Here is a 12399-nt window from a genome sequence, read left to right on the forward strand (position 1 = left end):
TCTGATGTGTTTATACCTCTTAGCCACATCTGAAGAATTGCAGCCTGTTTGGCCACCCTTTTCAACCCCTGCCAGCATGCACCTTTCCTTTTCTTTTTACACTTTCCTTTCCTATTCCTCGCTAGCTTGTTCTGTGGCCTCCCCCAACCACTCAGCATGTGACAACTTCTGCCCTGTCTCTGATTTAAAATGATTAGTCTCCGTCTCACTGCTTTTGTTTACTAAAACATTTTAACTGGGTCTTTCAACACAAGATTCTTGAGAAGCTTAAAAACTCTGCCTGAAAAAACATCCAACTAATAGAATAACAATATGACTACATAAAATGGCAACAGTACCCGACAGCCGTTCAGAAGCGGTAGCAAAACCACAAAAAAGTAGTCTTTAAGGCCTGGGAAAATAAAACTCCTTTCACCTGGCTCCTAGAAAAGCTGAGTTGGCACCAGGTGAGCAGATAAAGGAGGGAATTCCACAAATGAGGTGCTGCTACTAGGAAGGCCCTATCTTTGGTAGTCACCCACCTCCGCTCAGAACGTGGAGGCGCCCAGAGCTGGGCCTACGATGACGATCTTAGCACCGGGGCAGGCTGTCACTCAGTGATTGGCTACTTTCTCTCTGCAGGTGACTCTGCCCCTGAGATAGTTATCAACCCAGCACGAAGGCGTATGATGGAACGGCTTGCACTCTACCACGAGGGGGCGCTTGACAGCCTGGGGGTACTTACCTCTACACCTTCAGGGGAAGGTAACCTCCCCACTTTTTCACTGCTGCGGTTCGAGGGTGGCAGTAGGCAGTCTCCAGAGTGGTCTCCTTGAACTAGGGAGTTCAGTTTCCACCGCCCCATCCCAGCAATCCGTGTTCACCAAGTTCATTTCTGTAAACCATTCTCTTGTCCTTTATAATGTAATCAGAAGCCTTAAGCCAGGCTTTATATCTGATTGGGAGAAGCTCTGTGTGATGCAGGAGCAGCCTTGCCTGAGGTTTGCGTTATTAGATGTCAACGTTTGTACATAGAACCTAAAACAGATGGTGCTGGTCCACGTGACCTGGACACAGTCTGTGGTCTGCAGATCAACCTTGTCCAAGTACAGCTCTATGCAAATGGGACATTTGATGACATAAAAATGGGGTGGGAGCAGTACCAGGCACAATTCCCCTCCCCTGCCACACAGAAGCTATCTACATCAAATGTAAAGTTTACACTGAGGTCATGGCTACATTTTACCCTATGCCCAAGACTTGCTTGACACCTGATTTCTCCATGTGTGTCTTCATGTGGGAATATGGTGCAGAAGTGGACTCTTGAGGATCTATTTAAACAATGCAAACTTGAATCTGAACAAGTTTCTAGACCTCATGAGAATGGGGAGAGAAAAGGCAGCATTGTTCATGGTCTGGAGTTCATGTCCAGTGTGGCTGGCAGCCCCTTCCTCAAGACTCCCAGTCACAATTGTCTACCCTCAGTTGCCCCTGCTCCTCATTTATATCTTTCTGCCTGCCTGCTACCGGACTGTGCCTTGTCAGAAATGTCCAAACTCGAAAAACTTACTTTCCTCAAAACAAATAAAACAAGCCGAGCATCACTCAAAAAGAAAAAAAAGCTTGAAATCTAAAATGTGCCATTGCTATTGTTGATTTTTACATGCAGAATATAAAGAACCTAAATATATCCCTACATAGGCTAGGATGGGTCAGAAACAAGGCAAGAAGGCTGGTGTTAGATGCAATTTGGTCATATTATTTCCGACACCTTCCAATTTCTTTCCAGGCTGTAGTTCAGGGGTGGGCAACTTGTGGCCCTCCAGCTGTTTTAGTGTACAACTCCCATCATCCCTCGCCATTGGCTATGCTGGCTCGGTCTTGTGGGAGACGTAGGCCCAAAACAACAGGAGGGCCACAAATTGCTCACCGCCATACGAGGCCGGTGCCTCAGGATGTGGCTCAAGGGCCATAGTCTCTTCTGTCCATCTTTCATCTGATAGCGTTGGCTTAGTTTTCACAAACAGCAGATGATGTGGTTGGCATGTGCATCAGAGGTCTTGGTTGCCCCACTTCACGTGATGGAATGCCTCCCCTTCCACCCACAAGAACTCCCTACACATGGAAAACTGGTGGGAAGATGGGGAGGGAAAGCCTAGGCTGAGATCATTCGGTCCAACATGCTGGTTCTCAGTTTGCATGGTGGGGAGGTGGTGTTGGTGGGGAGGAGCATTCGTTCATTTTGAGTCCTCGCCTGCATTTGTGCAGACAAGACACACGTTTACCGCCTCATCTTCTGCTCATGGAAATAGGCCTGATGTTGTTGCCTCTTGCCAGCTTTCCCGCCCTCATATGTGGGGCATGGCTTAGTTCTGATGCTCCGAGTGCAGCCACAACAGTCATGGTAAAGGGAAAGGTGCTCTCTCCGTTCATTCTCTCCTTCTGCCACTTCGGAACTCCTCCCTCACTTGTGCTACTGCTGGTCCCTGAAGCATTCCTCCACGGAAACGGAGCAAATGAGGATGTTTGGTGTAGCACAAACAAAGGCAGGCCTGCCATTGCCTTGGGCCTTTCACAGCTTGGCTTACATCAGGGGTGGGCAACCTGTGCCCTCCAGCTGTGCCCTCCCATGACCCCTCACCATTGGCTATTCTGGCAAGTGCTGGTGGGAGTTGTAGGCAAAAACATCTGGAGGACCATGAGTTACCCGTCACTGGCTTACATGTACACACAAGGCTCTTGCTTCCCATGTTTCTTTTACCCAGCCCTCCTTTCCTCCTCCCCCTGCCCCCTGGCATACTGCGAAGCTTGTTGACACTAGACAGGATTGATTTGTATCAGGAGATGCCATGTGGGGCATCAGCCATTTGTGAATACATCTGCAGTTGTAGGATAGTTCAAGCAAAGGTGTATGTAAAGGATTTGTTTCAAGACTGAAGCTGTGGCATTAGGTGAAATTCCTTCCCACGGCACTAGATGAGATTGGCAGTGAAATTGGGCAGGGGGCCTGTGGCGTTACACCCCACAAGTCAATTCCAAATGTATGTCTGCAGTTTGTAAGTCTGTGGTTTGTAGAATGTTGGCCTGAGTGGGCGGAGTTAGAATGTCTTGGGAGGGGGGAGGAGTGATATATAAGGGAAGGACTGAGGGGATTGAGAGTTCTTGTTCTTGTTCTTTTCAGGAAAGCTTTTCAGGGGGACTTGTTAGGGACTCTTAGAGTCTGTAGTGCTCTCTGTATTTATGGTACTTAAATTTTGGGAAATTTGAGAGTCAGTGCAGTGAGTGGTGTCTTTAGAGTGTGGTGTGCATGTAGTGGAAGTATATAAATCAATACTGAGAATAAAGAAAGTTCAAGAGTGATTGTGTGAGAAAAAGCGCGTATGTGAATGAGTGACAGGATTGTATGAAAGGTTTCAAAAAGGTTTTTAAATGTTGTTATTTGAAACAAAGCTTGTGAACTTTTAAAAATAAATTTTGATTGTTTTGTTTTTAAACTACCACAAAAATCCCACGTGTCTGTTTGGCATTTATCAATTTATCATCTTAAGTTTACACATGTAACACCCACTCTGACAATCATTCACCTAAGCAGATATAACTCACAGCGCATTATTATATATATTAAAATCCTTCTCCATTTAAACCCCTTTCTCCACATAGTTTGGAGGAAGGTGGTTTTTATCCCTTGCCTCAGGCGTACCAAGTGGTGGTGCTTGGCTTGAGCAGGGAGTGTCCGCGGCTGGGCCTGTTGTTCAGAGCCTGTGTCGCCCCATAATAAGTGGTGGCAGACGGGAGGTCTGGTGTTCAGAGCCTGTGTCGTGGCAGGGCCTTCTGTGAACTAAGTGGAAGAACATCACAAGCCACTGTAGGAATTTTTATTGAAAAGAGGATTATAAATCCCTCAATTTAAACAGAATACTACAAGGAATAGCCCCTTGTGTAAGCCGAGCAGCAGGAATTCGTGTGTGTGTGTGTGTGTGTGTGTGTGTGTGTGTGCAAATACAGCTTCCCCAACCTGATGCCTTTCATAGCATGTTGGCTGGGGATGATGGGAGTCGCCCAACACATCTGGAGGGCACCAGCTTGGGGAACAGCTGGCTTATGTGGAGCTGCCACTCTCTTTTTTAAAAATTTACTTCTTCTGAGAAGACACTGATTAAACCCTCAGCCCCAACCAAAACAAAGCTAAAATAAATATAATTGCATCCGCTGACATACGCTCCTTGTTTTATTGGTGCCTGACCCTTCCTTCCCATTCTTTGAAGTCTCCCGCAGAAGTGGTCAAGCGTATGAACAAAAAAGTAAAGTATAGAAGGAATTGGTCCACATGTGCCAGCGCAAGAAACAGATGTGTGTGCAGGACTCAGTGGGGGGGGGGGATGTGTATTTTCCTCTTGGTAATCATGAGAACTAGAAACTTGGGTTTATCTGGAAGGTTGAATTCTGCATTGAGGCCTGCATTCCATAAGAAGATGATCGAGAGCCCTGCTGGGTTATAACAGAGGCCCGTCTTGCCCAGCAAGCTGTTTCCCACCATGGCTAACTGGGTGCTTCTGGGAAGCCCAGAACCAGGGGACAAGAGTGATGGTTTTCCCCACCCCTGCTTGCCTCCTTTTCGTTATACGGAAAATGGAAGGCTGTGGTTTGAAAATAACAACAGTATATGAATAATTCACTTATGTAGATTGTATGTGGATATTACAGGCTTTGTGAAATATTGTTGTTGTGCCTGTATTTTGTATATTTGTAAAAATTTGTAAAAATTTCTGAAATATTCATTTATGAAAGCTATTTTGATATCCTTGTGGTTTGAGTGGTATCACTCTCATTATACTGTTGCCTCCTTTTCGTGGCATCCTGCTTCTGAACAGGGAGGTTCTGCCTCTGTTTAGTGACTGCGGCTAACAGCAACTGATAGACACTTCATCCATCCAATCCCCCTTTAAAGCCACCTAAGCCAGGAGCCAACCCTGCAACTTGGGGCAGTGAATTCCTAATAGCATGTGTTGTGTGACAAAGTACATCCTTTGAGACCACTGGTCCATCTCACTCTGTATTATCTAATCTGACTGGCAGTGGCTCTCCAAAGTCTCGCACAGGCAGCGTAGAGGCCTTTTCCAGCCTTGTTGCCAGAGATCCTTTAGCCTGAGGCGGACCATGAGGCCTCCTGCATGCAAGGCATATGCTCTCCCACTGCGCCGTGGGCCCTCTTCTCCTCCACCCCATAGTGTGAGCTGGTCTGAGGACTTAGCCCAGGATCTCTTGCACCCGAAGCATACAAGAATAATTCCTGTACATCGAAGGTGGGCAACTTGTGGCCTTCCAGATGGTGTTGGATTGCAATCCCCATCATTCTCGCCCAGCATAGCCAAGGATGCAGGTTGCAGTCCAACAACTGGATAGCCTCGAGTCGCCCACCCCAGCTGTGGATCAATGAGCCAGACAAATCCATGGAGCGTAGGCAAAGCCGTGGGGATTTGGGTTCCTTTCCCACAGCAATGATTTCTGGGTTCTCCCTTGGAGGGGCGGTAGCGGGGGCGCATAAGGTACTGCGCCAGCTGTCGCCTGTAAGCTAAAGAGGAACAGGGGCACATAAGGTACTGCGCCAGCTGTCGCCTGTAAGCTAAAGAGGAACAGGGGCGATTTTGCTCCATCGTAGGGTGAAGCATTGGTTGTAAAGTTTCTCTCTCTCTCTCCCCCCCATCTAGAATGCATTGCAGAGCCCCCTCGTGAGCCCGAAGAGAGTGACGAATTTGAGTGATGCATTTTATGGACATGGAAGGATTAAAGTTCTCACAGCGCTGATGGCACTTTGCAGTTTACAAGGACCACTCTCCCTGGGATGGTGTACGGGCAAGGTCCTTAGCTGGCACCATCCACCCAGCAGCACAGGTGTATCTGGTGGAATCCGGCATCAAGTCAGCCCCATGACTCAAAAGCGGGGTGGGGGGGCATTGGAGCCTATGTGGGTGGGGATCGAAGTCCATATCTCACAACTGGGGGGAAGGAGGGAGGTGGTGTTCGTATGGATTTTTTTTTACCCCTATGACCCCTTCCCACACAGGGTCCTCACTACATTCTCCTTTTCCTTGAACTGGTACAATAAATAAAATTATTTTATATATTTGTAACCTATCTGTATCCTTCTGGTGATAGAGACCCGTTTCTTTTGTTTTTTTGATTAGAGGCATGACTTCCAGGTAGTTAGAAAACAGACTGAACAGCCAGCCTCTCTGCCTCTCCCCACTATAGGAGACGTTGAGCAATGGAGAAGAACCAGACCCATTCTTTCAGAGCTTCCACTTGGCTGGGAATTCTTTCTGCCTTCCTTCCTTTTCCTTGCCTTTGCCATGTGAGAAAATTGGGACAGGCAGAGGAGAAGCAAGATGGAAGTCAAAGTCCCAAACAGGGTCATCCTTAGAGCACAGAGGACTGTTGCCTGTGCTTCTTCTGGAATAGCTTTCATCATCATCATCATCATCATTATTTTTATTATTACTCTTATTCCTTATTGCATTTCTGAACCTCCCCATTGCCCAAGCTCTCTAGGTGGTTTACAAAGATTAAACACCATTAAAACACTTTATACAAGTTGTAAAACCATTACATAAAAACAGACCATGCGCACACAGAGACAATACAAATCTACAACAATTAAGAAAAATCCAGGACCGGATTAAAAATTAGCATATGCTGCCAAATGCCTGAGAAAAGAGAAAGGTCTTAACCTGGCACTGAAGAAGTCAAATCATTGGTCCATCTAGCTCTGTTCACACTGCCTGGAAGTGGATTGAGCAAGGCGTTTCCCCAGCACTATCTGGAGATGCTGGGGATAGAACCGGGGCCCTTCTGCATGCAAAGCAGGTGCTCTTATTTATTTATTACATTTTTATACCGCCCAATAGCCGAAGCTCTCTGGGCGGTTCACAAAAACCGCACACCGGTGGGTGAGCGATGGTTCTTATTTGGCCAACTGCATAAATGGTAAATGAGGGTTCCAGAGTGTCCCTGAGTCACCTAGTTGGTGTTCAGAGTCTACATGTACTTGGGGCGGGTGCACAGGGATATTTTAGTGCCTGATTTAAGAAGCCCAAAGGTAGCCTCTTATTAATAAGGAGCCTGAGATATGGCATAGTTGATGCCTAGGTTGACTTTTCTAGCAACTGAGAGGCAATTTCACTTATTGATCCTGCTAGACCTTTATGGCTGGTCTGATACCGTTGATTATGAAGAGTTGGTAATTTAGCTGCAGGACTTAGTAGGAATTCATAGGATGGTTCCAGAGGGGTTCAGAATTCTTTGTAGCAGGTGGTCCCAAAGCCTGCTGAACTACTCTCTTCTCTTTGTCTATGGTTTCCATCTAGTCCCTGCATAAAATCTAAGTCCTTTGCTCATCTGCTGTTCGTCCATTGTGGAGGGCTGGATGCAGAGCTAGAATTCAAACACGATGGAGACAATTATGATTTTTATTTGAGGAAGGATGGGGTGCTGCATGAAAAGCAGGTACCTCTACCAATGGGAACTCTTGCTGGTTGCCCCACTGCTGTAGAACGTCAATGTGGCTTTGGTGTTCCACAGTGGCATACAAATGTGTCTGTCAGAGATCCTTCATGGATCACTACAGTACAGAGCTTTGGGCTCTATACCACCTTTTCCCAGAGCTGTGGTGAACAGGACAACGGACAGCTCAACTCAATGTGTGGTGCCAATGAAAAGGATAAGTTCCATGTTGGGGATAATTCGAAAAGAAGAGTGAAAATAAAAATCTTATTGAGAACAGCCCTGCAAGAACATATTGCAACATTCTTGTCCCAAGATTAGAGGTGTGAATGGCAATAGCTAGGTCTTGACAGAATAGATCAGGAATGGGGAATCTCGGACCCAGGGGCTAAATCAGGCCCTGCAGGATTCCCCAGATGGCCACGCTCCCTTCCCCACCCATTCTTTGGTAGTGCCCAAGCTTTTGTATACTCCTTCCCCATTCTAAAGAGTTGACATACTTCTCCCAAGGGTTAGTTACTGGCAATAAAATATTCTGGTATTTTTGTCCCCAACCCTTTTTCCTTCAACCCTGCCCACCACTGGAATGTGTCCTCCAAGAACTTCTCTGAAATTGAACTTGTCCCTTGGGAAGAGAGCCGAATTCAATTGAAAAGAGGTTCCCCACCCCTGGAATAGATCCTTAAAGATGTGAAAGGCATGACAAAACAACCATTACAACCTAGGGCATGTGTAGACGGGGCGATATCCCAGGGGATATCGCCACGGGATCATCCCTGTCCACATGACGCACAGGGGATCCTGGGAGCAGGGAGGGATGAGCCCTCCCTTTCCCTGGGATATGGCCCTACACTTCTATCCCGACTTTTCCTGCGGTCTCCGGATGAGTGGGCTGCCATCCTAGTTTCATTCTGGCTCCTCGAGAGTAATTGCGAGGAGCCAGGAACGTGGCACGGAGCTCTGTGCCCATTGGGGGTGGGGGGGAGTGGGAATTGTTTTTTTTTAAAAAAACTAACTTTGTGCAGGAGCGCTCCTGCGGTCTTTTCCGATAAAAAAAAACCAATAATGGCAAGTGTGACGTCCTTTTCCTTCCAGGATGTTGCGCGCCGCGTGTAGACATAGGGTGAAGATCCCGGAAGTAGGTAAGTCTGGGATCGCCCCCTCTCTGGCCCTGTACATCTGTAGATGTAGACATTATTATTATTATTATTATTATTATTATTATTATTATTATTATTATTATTATTTATATAGCACCATCAATGTACATGGTGCTGTATAAGCACCATGTACATGACATGCCCCTAGTCATCCAGAGCCACTCCAAATTTGTGAAGAGGGTTGCCATCAAAGGTTGCCATGGTTGGCACCTGCCCAGGGCTCGCATCTCACCAAAGATGAGGATAGCAGGTGGTGACAATGGCAGTAAGAAGGCAGACTCACTGAGGAATGGGGGCCATTGAGGGTGTCTTGCCAAAGGGCCCTCATAAACCTGAAGCTGGCATTGTTTGGGCATCTAAAAGACTAGAGATGGACGATAGATCATAGCACTGGCTTCCTACTGTTTTCCCAAAGTACAGCTGAAATGAGTTACTTTGGATTTTGTGGACAGCTCCCTCTCTCTGCCTTGGTGCCTCACTAAATGATCTGCAGTGTAGGATATTGCCTTCTTTCCCATGTGTTTCCAAAACATATTTATGATGCCTTTATTGGTGTCTCTCTTTCAGTCCCCCTCTATTGCAGAACAAGAGAGGAGAAATACTGAAGCTAGAGATCAGTCTTGGGGAAATTGTGTGGGTTAAACTTTACAGTGGAGGAAAACAGGGATAGGTGCTGTGGGAAATAGTTTATCCTCTTGCTCCTTCCCTAGACATTTAACTCTCTCCTGGAGGCCACAGGGAGGAGGATGAATTTCTGAAACTATAGGACAGTGTTTGGCACTTGGCGTGCCTTGAGGACCCCCGCCTCCCTGTTATTTCATCACGGCATTTCAGATCAGCTGAGAACGTGGCCTGGTGGTGCCATGGCCATATCTGGATTGTCAACAGCAAGGGTCTAAAAGCACTGCTGAATGGTTGGCTTTTTTCCTTCTTAATTTGTGCTTTTGTGAAAGCAACAAACCTGCTCAGGAACCTTAGCTTGGGGCAGGAAAATGGGACACCTTACCAACACTCCTATTATTCTCTTGCACATTTAGAGAAGCCAGAGCAGAATTTTCCTCTTTTCATCACGTTTTCATTTTATTTATTTATTTTCAAATCTGAAATCCCCCTGCCATTACATTGACTTGATGATAAAGTTTGTGAAGATTAGGGGTTAATTCAATGAGACTTGAGCTAGCATCTGCTCAGTCGGGTAAAGAAGAGAAAGGCAAAATGGAACTGCAGCACATCACAGATCTTAGACCAAAAGTGGCCAGTGAAGCGGCGGAAAGGTGCCCACTGTGCCAGTTCTTGGTCCCACAGCTTGAGGCTTACAAAACCCAGGCAAGAAATCATCCCCAGTGCCATGATCCAGACAGAAGTGGCACTGCCCAGGCGCCTCTGTACTTTCAATGCTTTCCAAACGACGACAAATATATGTCCACCCAATGCCAGTTCAAAACCTTGGGGGTGGAGCAATGCCAGAACATAGCTTGCCAATGAAGTTACTTCCATGGCCAGAAAGGTCCCCGGTTGCCAGCCGTGCTGCAGGAAGTGGCACCAGATGGCGGCCCAAGCAAAGATGGGCAATGTCAACCACTGATCCAAGACAGCCGCCCAATGATGCTGCGTCCAGAGCCGGATCCATTGCACAGGCCCGTACATGAGGGCCATGAGGGCAAAGACCTCTTGGAGGTAGTGTGCCTGCCTGCGTTTGCCACCTGAAGGCAGCCAGTACCAGCCCAGGAGTATGTAGGCCAAGTTGACTAAGCAATTGGCAGGCATAGCCAGAGCAGCAGGCAACCCTGGCACGGTTGGTTCCGCATAGTGCTTGTACCCAACGTCGGTGTGAACGGCATCGAAAACCCTGGAAGTCACAACTCCCACACAAAGTGCCAGACCTCCAGCCACGTGCAAGAGCGGTTCTCTGCCTTCCAGTTTCGAAGCAGCCCTTTCTTTGCATGGGTCTCGGTGCATGGCGTCTGAACTGCTGCTGCACCTCCTGCTCCGACCGCGACCCCTCTGTTGTTCCATAGACTGCTCGCTCGCTCACGAAGAGCTGGTAAAAGAGGGTGTGCTCTGAATTCCTTTCCTCCTGAACCCGATTTGACATAAGGAGGGGAGAGACTACACAGCAGATCACAGGGCTGGCTGCTTGTCAAGTCTGAGTTTCCTGTCCCAGTTTGAGTTTCCTGTCCCAGTGTGGACTTTGATCTTTGTCCCAGTAATGTTACAAAAAAGTGAGTGGGCATTCATGGCAATGGGAGACGGTTGTGCTCTTATCGTGTGGATTTAATGGACTGCCGGCCAGAGCCCTTCCCCCTCCCCCTCCCCACAGCAGACTTTGGTGACTATGTCAGATTACGTTCAAGCGCTAGCCCAGCCTGTTCCCTTGGCAGCCGTGCTAGTCACGCTGGTTCCAGCGTTTGCAGTTATGAAACAGCTGCAGTGGCAGGATTGGCTGTTGGTGACATCACTGCACAGTGGGGTGGGGGGTAAGGTTGTTCCCTTCCCAAGATCTTATGTTTTGTAACCATGGGGATAGCCAGAGCCAGGCTCTAGACTAGATGGTCCCTTGGGCTCAGCCTGCCAGAGGCATGCTGCACTTCAAAGTACAGGCTATGTTATTGCAGAGACGCTGCTCCCACCTGCTTGAAAAGAACCCCTGTAGTACCTATGTCAGCTTTGCAGCAAGCACGTAATGCAAGACTTCCTGCCCCCTGTAGATTAGAACCTGGGGCAGCAGCCAAAACAAAGTTGTTGGTGGTTGTTTTTTAAAAAAGCAATTCAGCTTTAGAAGAAGGTTCTAAAGGTTACCCTGGAAATGTCTGGTTATAAAATACTTTGGGATCTAAAGGTAGTATAAAAGGAGAATCTGATTTATTATATGTACAGTATATCCTACTTTGCCTCCAAGAAAATAAAGGCTATGTACATTATATCCTTACAACAAGCCTGTGAGGTAGGTTCTGCAGGCAGGCAGACATTTTCATTCTCTCAGACTGGCCCAGGGTCACCCAGTCAGCTTCATGGCTTGGCAGGAAATTAAACCTGGATCTTCCTTGCCCTACTCTGATACTCTCTAACCCCTGCACAACACTGGTTCTCTTATCTTAGGACAGATTGCAATGATTTCCAGATGGGTATCCCTTTTCATCTTCAGCAGCAAAAACCACTGAGAGTATGGAAGCGACTGAGAGGCGAACAAATTTATTCTGACATATCAGAGGTATGAAGCGTTAACCTCAAATTGGCAGATTTGTATACATCTACTGGTGGGTGGGGAGAGGGGGAAGAGATAGGTATGGTGGTGGGGAGAGCAACTGTGTTGCTGGGGCATTGAAATGCAAAAAAAATATAGACAGTAATGATTACCTTAAGTTGCTGCTAACAAAACAGTTGATGAGTGATAACACAGACATATTGCAATGGTGAGCCCATTAACATATCTACTTGCAATTTCAAAAAAGCACCCAGAAACCTTTGTCCGTATTCAACCTTTGTTCAAGATTGACCACCTTAAGGTCATTGATAGAATGTCTTGCAAGGCTGAAATGTCCCTCGACTGGTTTCTGTCAATGACTTTAAGGTGGCCATTCTTGAACAAAAGAATTTCAAAGTTATCAACCTGAAATTGCTGAAGTATAACTCATGGGTTAAACATTTTGCAAGGGCAGCCCTGGCTTAGGAGGTAATGAATCTATTGCCCATGTGCTTTCAGGTGAAAAATACACTTTGAAGTAATTATTACATGAGGCAAAAGCATATTCATATTCTG

At 46.9% G+C, this 12399-nt stretch overlaps 2 protein-coding genes across 3 annotated transcripts in view; one reads left to right on the forward strand and one right to left on the reverse strand.

Annotated features, from left to right (window-relative positions):
- IRAK1 (interleukin 1 receptor associated kinase 1) overlaps window positions 1–6110 on the forward strand; it is a 31330-nt gene extending 25220 nt beyond the window's left edge. Inside the window, exons 13-14 of one of the 2 annotated variants that reach the window (XM_063119340.1) lie at window positions 622–744; window positions 5688–6110. In XM_063119340.1, the coding sequence (XP_062975410.1) occupies window positions 622–744; window positions 5688–5740 (176 nt within the window). In that variant the 3' untranslated portion in view covers window positions 5741–6110. The remainder of the gene's footprint in view (window positions 1–621; window positions 745–5687) is intronic. The other variant, XM_063119341.1, reaches the window with a different exon arrangement.
- A 3600-nt stretch (window positions 6111–9710) lies between these two features.
- TMEM187 (transmembrane protein 187) lies at window positions 9711–10766 on the reverse strand. The gene has a single exon (XM_063123069.1). It carries the CDS (start codon window positions 10653–10655, stop codon window positions 9816–9818), a length of 840 nt encoding a protein of 279 aa, XP_062979139.1. The 5' UTR covers window positions 10656–10766; the 3' UTR covers window positions 9711–9815.
- Between the last annotated feature and the right edge of the window lie 1633 nt (window positions 10767–12399).

Source organism: Elgaria multicarinata, chromosome 3 (assembly GCF_023053635.1).
Source record: "Elgaria multicarinata webbii isolate HBS135686 ecotype San Diego chromosome 3, rElgMul1.1.pri, whole genome shotgun sequence".
NCBI lineage: Eukaryota > Metazoa > Chordata > Lepidosauria > Squamata > Anguidae > Elgaria > Elgaria multicarinata.